The following is a 17,549-nucleotide window of genomic DNA, read 5'->3' as shown; positions in this document are numbered from 1 at the left end:
TAGATATAGCCAAGCACCTATTCATTCAGACAAGCAAGTAATAAATGACTATGAAATAATGCTGAGCTAATACAATTCCCTGTCAGGGTATCAGATGAAAGATGGTTAAAAATTTCTGCGTGAACGTTTTGTCTTCGTTTTTATTGATGAAACTGATTTACAGACACTCTGGTTGTACACTAAGAATATGTAATGCTTAGCTCATAACAATAGTTACATAAATTGGCTATAGCCAAATACTTTCTGGACTTGGGATCACCAAGAATCAAGTAACCAGATCTGGAGGGGGGATAGGAACCAGGGGACTCTCTTCTGCATTTGACTCTAATGTGAAACAAACAAGTAAATCGTAACAATTAACAGCCAACATTCTGCTTGTCACACAAATGTGTAGGGAAGCCTCCTCTCTGTGGAAGGGGACTTTGGAGATTGACTTTCCACCCTCCCTGCCTTCGGTGGCAGGCACCAGTGTGGGCTGGGAGGGGGCCTGAGGCAGGTTTTCTGAACCTTTTTACCCCCTGTGGAGATAGGTGACAAGAACCAGGCCAAGAATTTCTTGTATTCATCAAGAATTTTCAAAAACGACAAACACAACCTTAATCTGTTTGTATATTACAACCTACCAATGAAAACAAATACCAGGCGAGGGATAACATTTTTTCAAAAAAGAAAAAAAAAAGCGCTTTTAAACCTAATACCCTGATACACAAATATTAAAGATGATGACAGAGCCACCCAGCCCATCTTAAGCAGGGCTCTGACCCACCACTCTGGCCTTCTGTGTTGACAGGAGAATAGAACAGAAGATGATTAAAGGTTGGAAAGATGACGGTTTCTGGCAGTGTGATATTAATGCCATTAATATGCCTGCATCTCCGTTCCACTGTGCTCATATTTTATTCTATCTATTAAACTATCATAAAGATTACCTATAATTAAAGATGATTTAGCGTCTAAGCCATAACCGGATATCATTTCATGCAAACACATTTAGGGTGAATTCACTTTAAAGTAGACTAATAAAAACATTATCTACAAGGCACGAGATTAAAAACCAAAAAGACACTGTATGTAGGCAGTACAATAAAAACCCTGGTAACCTCTTCATGGATTCATACCCAAGTAGACAGCACTACATAAAAGAAAGGGCTGGCCAGTTTTTTGTTTCCTAATAAATCCTTTATTTCCAGTATTTCCAAAACTCTGTCCTTAATTTTCTTCATCACCGGGAAGAGCCAGGCAAGCCCGTTCTCACTTTTCCATCACGGTTTAGTTCACATTTGTACCGACTTGACCCAACAGTTACATTTGCAGCTCCAGAAAGCAACGATGAAACTTTGTACTGGCTTTTGTGTTGAGCTGTACAATTTATTTCTCTCCTGGCAACAGATTTTAAATCTCTCTTCCTCCCCCTCGCTCTTTTCTTCCTTTTCATGGGAACTGTTTGGTGAGCGCCGACAAAGCGCTGTGTGTGTGTTTTTTTCCCCTTTGCCTGGTTTCTGTGTCGGTGTGTGCAGGCACGCATTCATTAACGTAATTCCTCCACATCCAACAAGAGCGCAACATAAACCCGGGAGAAAAAGCCTCATAAATATTTAGATGCTCCTTCTACCTTCCAAACGGGAGCGAAAAAAGCGTCTTTAGTGAGGAGTTGGTCTGGGTTAATCTGCATGTGAATCAAGAAGAGGCACAAAAGGATGAAAAGGTGTTGGAAACTCGAATACAAACCCTCTGGTCTCCAGGGGGTCATTCATCTTGTTCCTGTCAATACCGCGGCGGGGCTTGGCTTTCTTCTGCGCATGAGCACACAGAGCCGGTTTCCAAAGACGGATGGCAAAGGATGTGTGTGCTTTGTTCAATCTTGTAGTTTTCTAAGGAACGAAATTGCTTTACTCTCTATATTTGACCGATTTCTTCATTCTTCTTAGCTGCTGCTATAGCCAGGGATGATGCATCTCTATTTGGCGATGTATACAAATACGTAAGACAGGACGTATGGACAAGATTTGTGTGGGGGGCGCAAAATACACCTGAAGCTTACCACTCTTTCCATTTTTAAGTGTACAATCCGGTGGCATTAACCACGTTCACGATGTTGTGTAACCGCTACCACTATCTGTTTCTAGAACGTTTTCCTCACCCCAAACAGAAGTTCTGCACACATTAAACACCTCTGACTCTCCTCTCCCCCAACATGAACAAGGATTTTTTTTTTTTCTTTTTTTTTTTTTAAACGCCATACCTACTCCAGACTCGCTCTATGGAGTTAGAACTCCTGGCACTTGATTTTGGAGGGACTTGGGAGTGAAGGAAAGTAAAGATAAAGAAGTGCCTTAAAGCTGGAAAAGTCTTTCCTCCGAAGTGTGGTTTCACTGAGCCCATGAACTCAAAGCCTAGAAAAGACTATGGGGAAAGAAAACTTGGATGCCATATGGCTGGTCTTGTTTTCACCAAAATGAAAGACAATGACAGCAAAAAGTTATAAAAAACTCTCCCTTCTTGTAAGGAATTGGTTTAAGTAAAATTTTCAAAATAGAATTCAAAGGGAAACACTTGTAATGCCTAATATCGTTTGAGACAAAAAAGTGGATTTTATATTTTATAGAACTATTCCATCAAATATTGGGGGATATACTATACTTGACAGAAAAACTGAAGTGAAGGCTGGGAGGATAACCAACTGTAAACATTAATTTATATTGCTCTTTCCCATTTTGCAAATCTCCGGGGTTGCAGCTGTGTTGCTTTAAATAAACATATCAGAGTATTACTGGTCAAATTCTATTACAAGGCAACACATTATGGAGGAAATCCAAACCTCTAGACTCACCGCTTTGAGATATTTTTAATAAAAGTTCAGGGCAATTTTTTATTTTTATTTCTTTTAATTTTTAAAATTTTTTTGTCTTTTTTTTTTTTTTTTTTTTGGTCTTCTTTGGGCCACACTCGTGGCAAATGGAGGTTCCCAGGCTAGGGGTCTAATTGGAGCTACAACTGCTGGTCTGCACCACAGCCACAGCAACACCAGATCTGAGCCGTGTCTTCGACCTACACCACAGCAATGCTGGATCCTTAACCCACTGAGCAAGGCCAGGGATCGAACCAGCAGCGTCATGGTTCCTAGTCAGATTCGTTTCCTCTGCGCCATAACGGGAACTCCCAGTGCAATTTTTTTTAAAAGTGTGGGCAGTCCTATGGAGTTTGTTCTGACGGGATCTCATTTTTTGTTACACAGAGACAGGCTCCTTCCCTAAGAATGAGTATTATCAGTTGAGACCACATGTCCGTGACTAATACTCTTCTTTCCCTAGTGGAAGTCATGCCTGTTACTGTTGCTAATTATTTAAGGAATTTTAATATTCTACATAATGTGAAGATAGGATTATCAAGAGGACTTTCAGGGCAAGTGTTGGGGAAGGGGAGAGAGCAAGCAGAGTCCGAGGCCCAAGGGAACTGGCTGAAAGGGCAATGTTGGTAAATTGGAACCGGGCAGTTATGGTTGTTATTATTTAATGAGAAAGCTATCTCTAATTAGCTCAGCCAAAAAGGAGCTAATGACCTATTCATTCATTAGGCAATAAGAATCAAAGATTAAGAAGTGCAGGGTTCTTTTCTTTTCTTTTCTTTCGCCTTTTCTAGGGTGGCTCCCTCGGCATATGGAGGTTCCCAGGCTAGGGGTCTAATCAGAGCTGTAGCTGCCGGCCCACACCACAGCCACAGCAACATAGGACCTGAGCCGTGTCTGAGACCTACACCACAGCTCATGGCAACGCCGGATCCTTAACCCCCTGAGTGAGGCCAGGGATCAAACTCACAACCTCATGGTTCCTCATTGGGTTCATTAACCACTGCGCCACGATGGGAACTCCAGGGCTCTTTTCATGGGGCAATTGACATCCCTCAAATAGCTTCATCCTCTGTTGTCAATAATCTCACCGAACAGAGAGACCCTGCTTTTCTGGGAGTTTCAAAGAGAGTGGTAGCAATGACTGATGAGCCTGCCTTGGGTCAGGTGGCTCTGTGGGAAGGGCGGGGAGTCCTGTGTGTGCCAGCCACGGTGGCAGAGGTATTACTCCACACCCAAATCACACTGCGGTTCCCACCAAACAAGAGAGGTTCCTTATGGAAAGGAGGAGGAAGAAGGGAAAATATGCTGCATAGACAACTCTAGCTGCAACAGTTTACCACGAATCAATCCTTTATTGAGCTCAATGTATACGAGCTGTGCTGGCAAAAGTTAGCTCGCCAAATGCATATTAATCTAAAGACAACCACAGCATTTCTTATTGAGGTAACAGAATGGTGCAGCTGAAGAGATCTGCAAGGTGGCCGGCCCTTCTCCGGCCGTGTTTTCGGGATGCTCATTTTCAACAAGCCTTCATCCAGGAGGCCCCTCTGGGACAGGTGACGGTGGAGGGCATTGCCTCAGCTCATATTTTGTCTACGGGAACTCAGTCACGTGGCCGTGACTAACTTCAAGAGAGGTGGGAAGTGTCGATTAGCTGCGTGCTCAGGAAGAAGAGAAATACCTTGACAAACTGCTGTTGATCTTTGCTTCATCAGATGCCAGGATCCTGCAAGTGGACTGCAAACCAGAGGCACCTGTTGGGGCCTAACAATAGCAATTACTGAGCTGTGACTCTGTTGCCAGGCCTCTGCGTATCTGAACTCACACAGGCCCACTCCTCAAACTGAGAGTTGGGACAAGGAGCCTCTTTGGAAGATGAAGAAGCAGAGGCACGGAGTGGGGACTTAACGGGCCCAAGGCTGCAGAACTAGAAACTGTTGGAGCCAGGATTTGATACAAACCTGGTGAACAACCCAGGGGTGTTGGGGAGACTAAGTGGGGTCACGCTTGTAAAGGTCTAAGTCGTGGGGAACACAAAGGAAATAATCAGTGGAAGTTATGAACCCCAGAAAGCTCTTTCCTACCAAGTCCCAGGGCCACTGTGGGGGCCGGGACCCATGACGGACAGCATTTGTGAGTCTTGTGAGGTCATCTAATTTAATCAGATTCCAGTAACAAATGACAGGTCCAAGGGCCCTTTTATTTACTTATTTTTCCTTCTCTGAAATAGTTTCCTATGGTTAACATCACACAGAAACCAGCACCTTTTCCTCAGCAATGTAAATCTTGCCAACAATTTTAATAACAGCCCAGAATCTTAAAGCTCTCCTGAGCCACCTCCAACCAACCTGAACCTGAGGGTATATGGGAAGACCAGAGCCACGTGAGCGCTCTGGGGTTGAGAGGTAGATGAGCCGGAGGCCGGGCTAGCGGCAAGGGGGGGCATTTCTGTGTTTAGAACTTGAACAATAAAACTGCTATTAAGCTCACTTCCTAGCAAGTTTGCCTTCTGGAAATTGTTTCCTTGTACTCTTTTTTTTTTTTTTTTTCCTCGTGCACTTCCCTTTGCTGCTTTTATAGAATGACATTGGTTTTTGTTCTGTTTTGGTTTTGTTTTGGCTGTGCCCGGGACATGTGAGAGTTCCTAGGCTAGGGATCAAACCCGGGCCATAGCAGCGACCCGAGCTGCTGCAGTGACAACACTGGATCCTTAACCCCCAAGGGAACTCCTAGAATGATATCGTTAATGAATGTTGTACAAGCAAAGTTGAGGCCACTGAACACAGTATCAGATGAAAGATAAATGACAAGGAAAAATCTTACGAATTTTTTTTTAAAGCTATATTTGCTGGCAAGCCTGCAAAATCTCCCATCCAGAAAGTGCAATGACAGACATTAAGAACAAAGTTATGGGACATACACATTGTGCTGCTAGTAGTGCACAGTACGTTATAAAAATAAATAAAAAGCTCCATCAGTCACAGCAGCAAGCTTCAAGTAGCCCACACTCATGGCACCTCCGGGACAGGAGAGGCTGTTGGGCTGGGAGAAGGCAGAGGCAAAGAGGCAAGCTACTGAACTTGAAACTGGGTGGGGGAGGGGAAGGCCAGAGGGAAGGCCCAGCCCTGAGCTCAGATTTGGGCCCTTTGCACCCAGTTCAATGATATGGCCAAGATTTTGCCTTGGGCAGATCTGGCCGAAAATATGCGACAAGTTTTTTGCAAATGGTCTGAAGCATTACCTTTGCTTAGTGCATAATTGTTGTCCACAAGTTACAATAAGCCAGTTTTATAGAAACAGATAACTGGAGGAAAATTCTTATCAAGCCCTTAGAACGTCAGGGATCCAGTTATAGTTCAGACTGAATCACACCCCTTAGGAATCTATTGATAACTCTGGCCCTCTTGGTAACCAGAAAACATATGATGCAAATGTAAATTTTGTTCAGCATTAGTATTATAACGGGTATGTGATTCACTGTGAAGCCAGACTCATAATTATGAAACTGTTTATTTGAAGATTCTTTTCTCCTTTCAGCTACCTTGATTAAATTGTGTGTCCTGGCCTTCATGCTGAAAACCATCTGGATACCTTGAAAACCTCTAAGAGAAAGTGTTGGCTCCACCGGTAAATTTTTCCGAGCCTCGATGCAGGGCCTGGGGCTGGGACTGGATCTGACCCTGGTCTCAGATCTAGTCTTGCTGAAGCTGAGGCTGCTGGCTCCCTCGGAGACACCAAGGCCACTTCAGGGAGGGCCCTGGGAACCCAGAGCTGTCACTGTCTTCCAGTTGCTTCATGCACGACCTAGTGGAACTGACATGCAGCAGCCACTTGTGAGTGTGAAGGCAGTCGGCTCCTCCCACCCCACTTGGCGATTTCAAGTTCCCCAAAACACGAGCTATTTTTTCCCATGGTATCTGATGTTAAAAACAGGGTGGCGGTGTTCACTGCTTTTCTTACCAGTGTCTGCTGAGACATAAGAAAGCCTGGTTTGGCTCAGCAGGCAGGGGGCGGATGCCCCTGCTCCTTCACTCGGCTATGCTTGCAGGCCGGAGCCCCGGGGCCAGGGATGGGAGAAAGCCCATCCGTTGCTCAGACCTCACATTTTAAACCCTGGGTCCGCTCACAACGGTTAGTGTTAGAAGGTCTGGATGGAGTGGATGGGGTCGTGGGAGCTCCCGCAGGTCTGGAAGGCAGAGCCTGTCCACCTGAGTCACGGCCCCTCCACCAGGTGGCATCTTCCCAGGTCCCTCCACTCGCTGCCAGCTCAGGGGTTTACAGGACAGGGACGAGAGGCAGGCAGTCTCGCCTTTTCCACCTTTACCCCGCAGCCCCAGAACTGTTTCTATCATCTAGCAGCTGAAAACTGGGTCTTGGAGAGCACGAAGGCCCCGCGCCAGCTTCGGATCAGCCATTGTTGCTGCTGACAGCACAGCCAGCCTGGGATCAAGGCTCCTTTTCATCGAGTTATTTGTCCTTTTACTTCCTAGTGTCAGCAGTCCTGAGAACAGGAAAGGCTTTTGTGCAATAGGAAGTGGCAGGAAACTGATGACTAACTAGTTTGAGCTCTGTAGATGCAATTTCAACGTAAATAGAGATATTTACACACATTCCAAGACACGTGTGCACTGATAAATAAGCACTAGAACCAAGCCTTACTCTTTTCAGTTTTTAAAATCATGCTGTTTCCTGAGCGCTTCCGGTGGTCCAGGGATTTTGCTGAGCACTTCACATGCATTTACTCACATCATCCTGACAGCAGCCTTAGGTCGCATGGTCCCATTTTACAGGTGCACAGTGAGAGTCAGAGGTAATTTAAAGGATCCCAGGACTTCCGTGGCAGCCGGTCTAGACCCCTGTGCTCAGCTGCCTCCTCCAGGGACCAGCAAACTCTTCAGGGTGAATGAATGTTTTAGGACCTGTTTCATCGCGTGGGGTTTAAAGATACGTCATCGACATCGTCTGTGAGAAAAGCATGTCTATGGTTTGGCAGGTGGTTATGTAGGGCCACGTATCATAATTTCATATTTTCACAGTTCACAAGGAAGTAGTTCTCAGACATCCGTGGTCTGAGCCTAGAGGTGAACGACCTCCTTCCCCCACCAGGCTCATGGCTAATGGCCCTGCCAGCAAGATGGCCAGCCCCTCCCGTCCTGCTTGGTGTCTGCTCCATGTTCCAGACAAGTGACAGGGCCTGGCTGATGAAGTGAAAGTGTGCCTTTGTGCAGTCAGGCACCGGACCAGCTGAAATGCTGAAACCTGGTCAGCTGAGGGAGAGGAGCAAGTCAAGTCGGCTACCAGTCCCTAGGGGTCCAGGAACCTGGCACAGAGAACGCCTGCTGTCTCGGCCCATCAGCCGCTGGGCCAGAGAGGAAGCCGGTCCTGGAGGGGAGGGAGCGGGATTATTGCTGACACGGCAGCTGGTGGGATTGCTCACAAGACTGCCCAAGAGTTCTGTGAACCCAATCTTTTCTCTCTTTCCTCATCTCACAGTCTAGCAGCTTCGTGATCTTGATTCCATCCTTCCATTCTTTCTGCTCTTTCCGTGGCTTTACCCGCACAGAGAGATGACACCGGCACGAGGCAAGCCCCGTCCCACTGCCTGCCACAGTGTCCGGTCAGCGTGCCACTTGCCACCACTACTTAATTCCAGGCTCCCGGTGTAAATACCGGGCACCGGATTTAGAACTGTTGAACCAAAAGTGTTACTCATTTCACTATGTTACATTTTATTTCCACCTTAAAGTGATTCTTCCCACCAATGGGGGTGGAGAGAACATCCCTGTAATTAATGCCAGTTCATCAAGTTGGTGACCTTGGAGATCTGTAAAAGGTTACAGGGACGCATTTTTACATGCAGGCTGGGACAGAATACTTAGGCAACAGTAAATGCTGGCCTCATCAGCGTGACTTGGACAGGTCAGCGAGGGAGTGTGAGTGGCTATGCAGGACTGGGGAGAGAGCCAAGTGGAGGTTCTTGGGTGGGAAACAAGGGTTCACCATAAAGAGGATGATGAATCTTTTTTTTTTTTAACCTCTGGCAACAACCTGTTTACTAAAACATTATTTGGTGAAAAATAGAAAGGAAAACTGAAGACTTTGATATTTCATGGTAACCCAGTAAACATGATTTTCATAAATCTTCTCAAGTTGGATATATGCTCAAACAACTTACATTTTAGACAAAAAATTACCCATTTTAGTTGCAGTTAGTAAAAACCAGTAAACTCAAGTTTAACGGACATGATGACATGAAACAAACAACTGTCTAAATAGGTAAATACAAATAGAGGTAATATGAAAATGTTTTTAATGACTTGTATGGCGGGTGCACAAAGGAGCTGGAGAGCCTGCTGGCCAGGTGGGAGCCGGGAGCCGGGTGTCAGGCCTTTGGTTGCTGGGTCAGGGGATTCTTAAGGGCTCTGGGGAAAGGGCTGGCAGTGTGGTTAAGAGCTACGGGCAGGAACTGGGCCCTAGGTGGTGTGGAGCATCAATGCTGCAAATAATTGTTTCTAATCTTATACCTAAATAAATATTAAGGTTAAAGTGATCCTGATGAAATTTCATTGCTGTACAAGTCCCTTCAATATTAATCAAGAGGTACTCATTTTCTGGCCTGTCACAGAAGCAGAGGACTATTGGGTGTTCTAGGCCGCCCCAAATAGCATGTTTCTTGCAGAGTGAGACCTACCTCATGCTCCAGGAATCCTTGCAAAAGCTGTTCATCAGCAGAGGCCCCTCCCTCCCCTCCTGTTTTCATAGCCACTGAAGACAAGGACCTTCAGACGCTACTGTTTACTCTGGTAAGTATTCTGGGCTGTGAGCAGCCTACACAGCTGCTTGCCTTCTCTAGAACTCAAATCTGTCCGTGTTTCCTTCTTCACTCATTCATTCATTCATTCATTCAAACAAGTCATCATTGAAAGTAGATGACTCGTAAAGCATATAAAGAGCAGAAAGAGGAAAAGGCCTGGATCCCACCCTCTAGGAATTTTTATGTTCTCCTGGTAGAAGTTCTTCCTCTAGGAGATCTAGAGGCAGTTTTTTTACTGTTCCACTTTTATTAAGCTGTAATATGTTTTTTTTTTTTTTAAAGGAAGGTTTGGTTTTAACACTTTGGAAATGATAAAAATAAGATCTTCTGTCAAATGTCTTGTGTTGTCTAAGGGAAACAAAAATCCATACATGGAATTTTTTTATTTCAATGAGGGTGCAAAACTGGACACCGAAGATTTTAAAATACATTTCTTATTGCCATGACATGATCACTATTTGTAGACAGGGTTATCCTAGCACAGAAATTAAACTACAACAGAGTATTTGCTGATATGGATGAAAACCTCTGATTCAGAGTCACAGATTCTAGAACTTCGAAAGACTTTCAGGAGCGCTCCGTTCAAATCTCAGAGACCTGGCGCTTCACTCAGTGCCGCACAGCTCACTAGGCTAGGACTCAGAGAACCTTTTTCTACCCAGCACAGCATTCGTTTCTCCACAGGACACCAGCAGGGTCTCAACTATCACCATTGGTTGGAAGACTGACAAAAGAGAGACTTGGATTACAGCATTTCAGTCATGAAAAGACAGCTCTTCAGGGCACCCAAATTTAACTTAGAGAGGGGCAAGCAACGTGGCGTAAGTCACTCAGGACTTGGAAGGTCTGGTTTGGACATTGTCCCCAGTGTTTACTAGCGGTGTGACAATTTACTCAGTCAACTCTCTGATCCTCGGCTGCTTCTCTGGGACATGGGGGGTAGTTGCTGTGTACTCAGATAACAACTGAGGTGACTGAGCGTTCTCAGGGACCCTGTGAACATCAGCCCTCTGACTCCCTGGTCCCACTGAGAACTCAGTTTAGAAAGCAGGGATAGAGAGAAATAGCTAGAAAAATGGAAGGTTTAGGTTATCAGTCAAATTTCATTAAAAGATAATGGCATTCAATTAAATGTCTGCGACATGAGTAGGCACTTCCCTTGCTCCTAAAACATTTATTCACATTCGTTATTTAAAACTAACACATAGGTTATGAATCACGCAGTATCTTTTCAATATGTTAAAAAAAAAAAAAAAACACCTTAATCATAGATTCATCAGGAAGGAACCAGAACCTAAAAGAAAAAAACAGAAAACAACAAATCAACCCAGTCCAGCGAAACATGACAGGAACAGTTTGGCAATCCTAAAACCATGCATGTCGAATGTTGATCAAAACAAAATGCCTTTTTAGCTCACTCCCATACTCGCATAACTAACAGACGATTTTTTTTTAAGATAAAGTTTCTGTTTAAATATAAAATGAAGATTAGATTACATGGCACCAGGGCCTGCACCCTGGCTGAAAATGTTTTACCTCTAAAGTTTCATTTAGGGTCAAAGGAGTAGAAACCTGACACCACCAGTTATCATTTAACCTGGTACAGCGGTTTAAGCTAAATGTTAGTATTGTATCTGCAACTAATATGTTAGTGGTTTAAAAAGGCAGCACGGTGGACATTAGATGGGAGCAGTGTCTTTCATTTGACAAATGCTGTATTTACACTAAGATATAAATATTGCGCACTGAAAGGAATCCATGGTACTATTTTATTGATTCATTTCTTTGTATTAAAGAAAAAATTCCCAAGGCCCTCCTCTATGAACACTTTAGCCTGACATTTGAGGCCAACTGCAATCTGGCACCTCCTGCTTTTAATGGAAACTCCTACCCTAAAGCCTATACTTTACCACTTGCCAAGTTTTCAGCTCAGTTGCTCTTCCTCAAGCAGGAGAGCAAAGCTAGCTCCCCGTACTATCTTACTTTGGTTTCCAGGTAGCTAGTGCTTATTTCCATTCTTAAGGCATTTTGTCTTTAGCATATACCTTCACTAGGTAACTTTTCATATGTATGTGATATTAACTCCCAGCATGGTAGTAAGTGTCTTAGGGATAATGATAGGTATTCAGATAAAACAGGAACTCAATATTTGTCGATTAAGATATTCACACTTAAAATCTGCCATTTTCAACCTTTTAAATAGTACCTGATAAGCCATCTCACAGTTTAAAAGGATACTCAAGAAATCTATTGGAGTTCCCACGGCTCAGTGGTTACCGAATCCGATTAGGAACCATCAGGTTCTGGGTTCGATCCCTGGCCTTGCTCAGTGGGTCAAGGATCCGGCGTTGCCATGAGCTGTGGTGTAGGTCACAGACTCGGCTCGGATCCCGCATTGCAGTGGCTCTGGCATAGGCTGGTGGCTACAGCTCTGATTCGACCCCTAGCCTGGGAACCTCCATATGCTGCGGGATCTGCCCTAGAAATGGCAAAAAAAAAAAAAAAAAAAAAAGAAAAAAAAAAGAAAAAAATCTATTAAGACATTGGTATTTACAAAGATACTAGGGGGAGGGAGTTCCTGCTGTGGCTCATTGGTTAATGAACTTGGCTAGGATCCATGAGGATGCAGGTTCGATATCTGGCCTGGCTCAGTGGGTTAAGGATCTGGTGTTGCCGTGAGCTGTGGTAAGGGTCACAAATGTGGCTCGGATCTGGTGTTGCTGTGGCTGTGGCATAGGCCAGCAGCTGTAGCTCCGATTCAATCACTAGCCCGGGAACTTCCATATGTAGAGCGTAGCCCTAAAAAGAAAAAAAAAAAAAAAAGCTGTCAAAGACTGATGCTTAAGTCCAAGAAACATTTTAGTTCCTGTAAGAACTCCACGGTACTGAAGAAAAAAAATGTTTGTAATACTGTAATTCTCTATTTTTAAGTGTCAAGAATGGCAACGAACAAATGGAGCCCATCAAATTTAAAAGAACAGAAAACGTATTTCCACTCATGGTTAATTAATGATATTAAATATGGAACCATTTTTAGTGTCGACATATAGATGACATAATTTCTCACACAGGAAAAAGTCGTTATAAGGATCTACAAATTGGGAGTTCCCTTCGTGGCTCAGTGGCTAACAATGCCGACTAGGGTCCACGAGGACGCAGGTTCACTCCCTGGCCTCACTCAGTGGGGTAAGGATTCAGTGTTGCCATGCGCTGTGCTGTAGGTCTCAGACACGGCTCAGGTCCTATGTTGCTGTGGCTCTGGTGTAGGCCGGCAGCTACAGCTCTGATTAGACCCCTAGCCTGGGAACCTCCATATGCTGCAGGTGTGGCCCTAAAAAGCAAAAAAAAAAAAGATCTACAAATCGCAGCAAACCGCAGCCCACCCATACATATATTGTAACTTACCATGTAACTTACAAATACATTTAACGTATTATGAATGTCACAAAGATGACTTTTTTGTAATAATGTAGTTAAAGTCTTTCTACATTTAATTTTTAGATGTTTAAGCTTCTGGAAGGCGAGTGATGAATCTCAAGAATTTTTGTGCTTCTCACTGCGCTTGTCATTTGCTGGGTAATTAAAGGTGTAATATATATCTAAAATGCTTGAGGCAGGGCTTGAGAGAGAAAAGAGAGAGATATTGTGGATACCTGAAGAAGGTGAGGGGGCCTCACCCTCCACAGATCCAGTTCTGCCCTGACTGGGACCAGCCACTTTCACTCTCAAGCATCGGCTATCTTCCTTCAGAACTCTGGCTATTCGCATCCACCTCAAATGTTTGCTGATGGATTAAAATACAGAAGTAAAGGTTTTGTACAGTTCCTAGAGCATAACAAACACTTAATACTTTTTTGGGAAGATATATTTAATGTGCCTACATGTACTATGCACTCTTCCAAGTGCTGGGAGTTCCAAATAGAACAAAATAAAGTCCTTGCTCTCCTGGAGCTTACACTGTAGTGGGGGAAGGCAGACAAACAAATATATCCATAGATAGAACATGTCAGGTGGAAATAAATGCTATGAAAAGTAGTAAGGGGGGGTAAGCAGATAGAATATAGAAAGTGTGTCTACATAATGCATATGCTATTTTATATAGGGTGGTTGGTTAGTGAAGCCTTCTTTGATAAAACTTGAGAAAGAGTGGGAGGAGCTTGCAGATGCGTGGGGAAAATCCTTCAAGGAAAGAAAACACCAAAGCAAGGCTTGCTTGGCCTAATTTAGAATCAGGAGGGATCTGGAGGGGGGTGGGCTGCAGGCAGAGCCCAACATGTCACCGAGGCAGCAGGGGACCAGAGCACCTGGGGCCTCACAGGCCCCAGTAAGATCTTTGCTTTTCATCTGAGGGGGGAGACCACTGAAGAACTGTGAACAGAGCAGTGGTCCATGTATATTTGAAAAGGTAAAACGTGGTAGCTATTATCAAGTGTTGTAACCAGAAGGGATTTAATACACGGGAAATTGATACTGCCTACCACTCTTCTTTTCCCCTAATCTGGTTCACTGAGATTTTAGGAACAGGTCAGCCATATAAAATTGCAGTTTCTATGAGTCAAAAATTGTCGAATATCATCAAAAGTCTCAATCCCATTGGATAGGGTTAGTAGCAGGGCATAGCACATGGGCTTTAGAAGAAAATATAGGTGGACTTGAATCCCAGTCCCAGGACTCATGAGCTACAGACTTGGACAAGTTACTTAACCTTTTTCTCCTTGAGTTTCCCCTTATATAAAATGGAGATAATAGCATAATCGAAGCCGCAAAGTTGAAAGAGAAATGAAAGGAGAAATACAGGTAGAACATTTAGCACAGGGCCTAGGCGATTAATAAATAAGTGAAAAGACCAAGGAGGAGAGTGAACGTGTTACATTACATAATCAAATGAGTAACTTAGTACCAAAACCACTTATTTTCCCAGGTACTCAAGAAGCATACCTTAATTAGTTTTCGAAGAAACAACAGATTTTTGATCAAATTACTATTCCCTGCATTTATAAAATTCATCCTTCGATAGATATTAAGTAGGTGAATATATTACAATTTTACTAACAGTGATGGATGTTAGTGAACTTAAACTATTTGAGAATTAAATGTTTTTAACTTTGTCTAGCAAAGCAATTCTATTTCCTTTATTAAAGTAGCTTAATTTTAAAAGTACTCTATGGTTTTTAAACGAACAGGCCAGAAGCTACTTGCCACTCAAGAGTATTTGAAATTCATTTAGTAGTTTCAATACAACTCAAACAGTGTTCCTCAGAATCTGAAGCAAAACTACCAAAAACCCCAAAAAGCCAACTTAGGTTCTTACAGGTAAAACACTGTAGACATGAGATAGCTATTTCAGCTATGTGCCACTCTTGGAATGGTCAGTTTGATATTAAATAATTTTGTCTCTATTATTAGTTGAACGTGTTATAAAGGGCTTGGAATAAAATGCAGATGCAGATTTGGTGGCTGACAAAATTCAGCAGTTTTCTGAACCGTAATTGCATTGTTGAGGTTCAGAAAATTCTTGCCCAAACAATATTTGAAATCTATTTTGATGCATGAAAAGACTCTTGCTCAACGTATGATTTCTTTTTCAACTTTGCAAATATGAGTGTTGACTTTCGCTTTTCCCACTAGGTACACGCTCCTTATTTCGCTTCTCCAACTAGGTACACGCTCCTTATTTCGCTTCTTTATTGCGGCTGCCTTTTATTACTGGATACTGATGCCATCACGAAGCGCTGATGCCATCACATCGCAAACAGCGTTCACGTTCTGCTCCCGACTCGGTCCAGCCGGTGCGCCCTCCTCACTGCAGCTGCTCTCAGAAGAGGGGGATGTCGCAACAGAGCGGACCCCAACCCCAGAGCGCGACCGCCGCTCCCACCCCCGCGGCCACCGCGACGGCGACGTCGTCGGGGCTGCAAGAGGAGCCCAAGCAGGACCCGCAGCTCCTCAGGCTCCATCCCGCCGTGTGGCTCCAGAGGCCGGAGGAGACCGGGGGGACATGAGGGTCGTCGTGCGGTCCCACCAACCACACAACCACAGTCCGAGCCCATCGTGAACACGTCCTGCGCAGGAGGACTCGGGGCAACACAATCGTTACAGCGTGGGGCAGGGAGCGAAGACCCCTCTACTTCCCACCACCACCACCACCACCATCACCACGGGTCCGACGGCCCGGCCGCTGCGCACAGGGCTCTCCGCACTAACACTCGGGCATCGGCCCCATCCTCGCTCTCCCCCTTCCCGCCGGCGCGCCCCCTCCCCCGCCCGCCCCACGCAGGCGCGCGGCAGGCCCCGCACCTCCCCCTTCGCTCGCGGGGCCCCAGCGGGGGCGGGGCGACCCTCGGAAGGGGCGTGGCCGCCGGCCTCGACGCACGCACGCGCTCTCGGACCTTACGGCTACGTGTCGGGCCACGTGACGCCCACCCCGAAAGTCCCCCGTGAAGCAACAGGACGTTAAAAAAAATTTTTTTTCGGGGTGGCGGGGAGGGTGGTTGGGAGGCTTTTAAAGAACCATAATAACGGGGGAGAGGATGGGGCCGTGCGGCGGCGAGCGCAGCCCTGGCGCGCCGTAGCCCGTCCCGCTGGAAATCCCTCTCACCAAACGCCACAGCCCGACCGCGCCCGCCAGACGAGCCGGCCGGCAGCGGGGAGCGCGAGGCGACGCGGCCCGCGCCCCCGCCCCAGTCGAAAGCACAGCCACCCGGCGCCCTCCCCCGTCCGTCGGCCCCGCAGCGGCCCCTCCCTCCGCTCCTGCTCGCCCGGGGCGCCCACCCCGGCGCCCAGGCCGGGCTCGCCCCGCGCCGCCTCCGTCACGCTGCCCGCCGCCGGCCCTTCAGGCCGCCCACCCCGCCGGAGGGCGACGGCTCGGCGGCGGCGGCGCCTGGGCCGGGGGCTGCGGGGGGCGGCGGCGGCGGGAGGAGGAGCGCGCCGGCCGGGCCCCGCTAACGGCCGCCCTGCGCGGCCCCGCCCGCCGCCCGCCCCCGGCCCTCCCCGCGCCGCCGCCCCTCCCCCCGCGCCGCCGCCGCCGCCGCCGCTGGCAGCGCCGCCTGAACTGAGGCGAACTCCGCCGCCAAGTGAGTGAGGAGGAGGAGGAGGCGAGGAGGAGGAGGAAGAGGAGGAGCGGAGTCAGAGCGCGGCGGCAGCGGCAGCGGCAGAGGCGGCCGCGGCGGGGACCAGCCCAGAGAGACCCCGAGCCCGCGGCAGAGGCGGCGGCGGCGGCTGAGCGGGCGCGACCAGCCGAGCGAGCGGCGGCGGCCCGGCTCCTCCTCGTCCGGCGCCGAGCGGCCCGCGCCCGCACTCGGCCCGCGGAGACCCGCCTCCCGCCCGCCGGCCTCGTGAGGGACGCGCCGAGCCGGCGGCCGAGGAGCGGCGGCGGGCCGGGAGCGCGTCGGGCCGCGGGCGGAAAGTGCCTGCGGGGGCGGGGAGAGCGCGGCGAGCGCGCGGTCCGGCCGCCCCGGCGCCCGGCGCGGGAGCGGAGCGGAGCGGGACGCCGAGTCCCGAGCGGCCGGCGGCCGGGGCTCCCCGCCCCTCCCTCCTCTCCGGCGGCGGCGGCGGGCGGAGTGAGCTGCGGAGCCTGGAATATGGTCGGGGAAATGGAAACGAAGGAGAAGCCGAAGCCCACCCCAGATTACCTGATGCAGCTGATGAACGACAAGAAGCTCATGAGCAGCCTGCCCAACTTCTGCGGGATCTTCAACCACCTCGAGCGGCTGCTGGACGAAGGTGAGTCGCCTCGCCGGCCCCTCGGGCCCGCGCCCGGGCGGCGGCCCCTCTTCCCGGGACCCGACGCCCGCCGGAGTGGGGAGGGCGGGAAGGTCGCGGTCGGCGGGGACCGTGCGCCCGGGGACGGAGAGGCCCGGGCGGGGCGCACGGAGGCGGCGCCGAGGC

The 17,549-nt window shown here is 47.6% G+C and overlaps 1 protein-coding gene and 2 long non-coding RNA genes across 15 annotated transcripts in view; 1 reads left to right on the top strand and 2 right to left on the bottom strand.

The window, feature by feature from the left end:
• Nucleotides 1-4,180: 4,180 nt before the first annotated feature.
• Nucleotides 4,181-6,661, bottom strand: LOC146405890 (uncharacterized). The gene is made up of 2 exons (XR_014843691.1): nucleotides 6,390-6,661; nucleotides 4,181-4,612 (listed from the first exon to the last, which is right to left on the bottom strand). It is a non-coding gene; the product is annotated as an uncharacterized LOC146405890 (long non-coding RNA).
• A 3,369-nt stretch (nucleotides 6,662-10,030) lies between these two features.
• On the bottom strand, nucleotides 10,031-11,294 carry LOC106506356 (uncharacterized). The gene is made up of 2 exons (XR_001301609.3): nucleotides 10,923-11,294; nucleotides 10,031-10,386 (listed from the first exon to the last, which is right to left on the bottom strand). It is a non-coding gene; the product is annotated as an uncharacterized LOC106506356 (long non-coding RNA).
• A 5,482-nt stretch (nucleotides 11,295-16,776) lies between these two features.
• QKI (QKI, KH domain containing RNA binding) overlaps nucleotides 16,777-17,549 on the top strand; it is a 151,206-nt gene continuing 150,433 nt past the window's right edge. For 9 of the 13 annotated variants that reach the window (XR_002341609.2, XR_014837085.1, XM_085011603.1 and 6 more), the window contains exon 1: nucleotides 17,023-17,384. Coding sequence is in view for 10 of the 13 variants with exons in the window: in XM_021083632.2 (XP_020939291.1) it covers nucleotides 17,243-17,384 (142 nt within the window). In the remaining 3 variants the exon portion in view is untranslated. Of the gene's footprint in view, nucleotides 17,385-17,549 lie in introns of all 13 variants that reach the window. The other 4 variants (XM_021083643.2, XM_021083671.2, XM_021083688.2 and 1 more) reach the window with 3 other exon arrangements.

This window comes from Sus scrofa, chromosome 1 (assembly GCF_054392235.1).
Source record: "Sus scrofa isolate SSC_HxYL_T2T_F1_AM1 chromosome 1, Sscrofa_HxYL_maternal_Yorkshire_Landrace_v2.0, whole genome shotgun sequence".
Lineage (NCBI taxonomy): Eukaryota > Metazoa > Chordata > Mammalia > Artiodactyla > Suidae > Sus > Sus scrofa.
The sequence above is the reverse complement of the archived record's forward strand: the minus strand, read 5'-3'. Positions and strand labels throughout refer to the sequence as shown.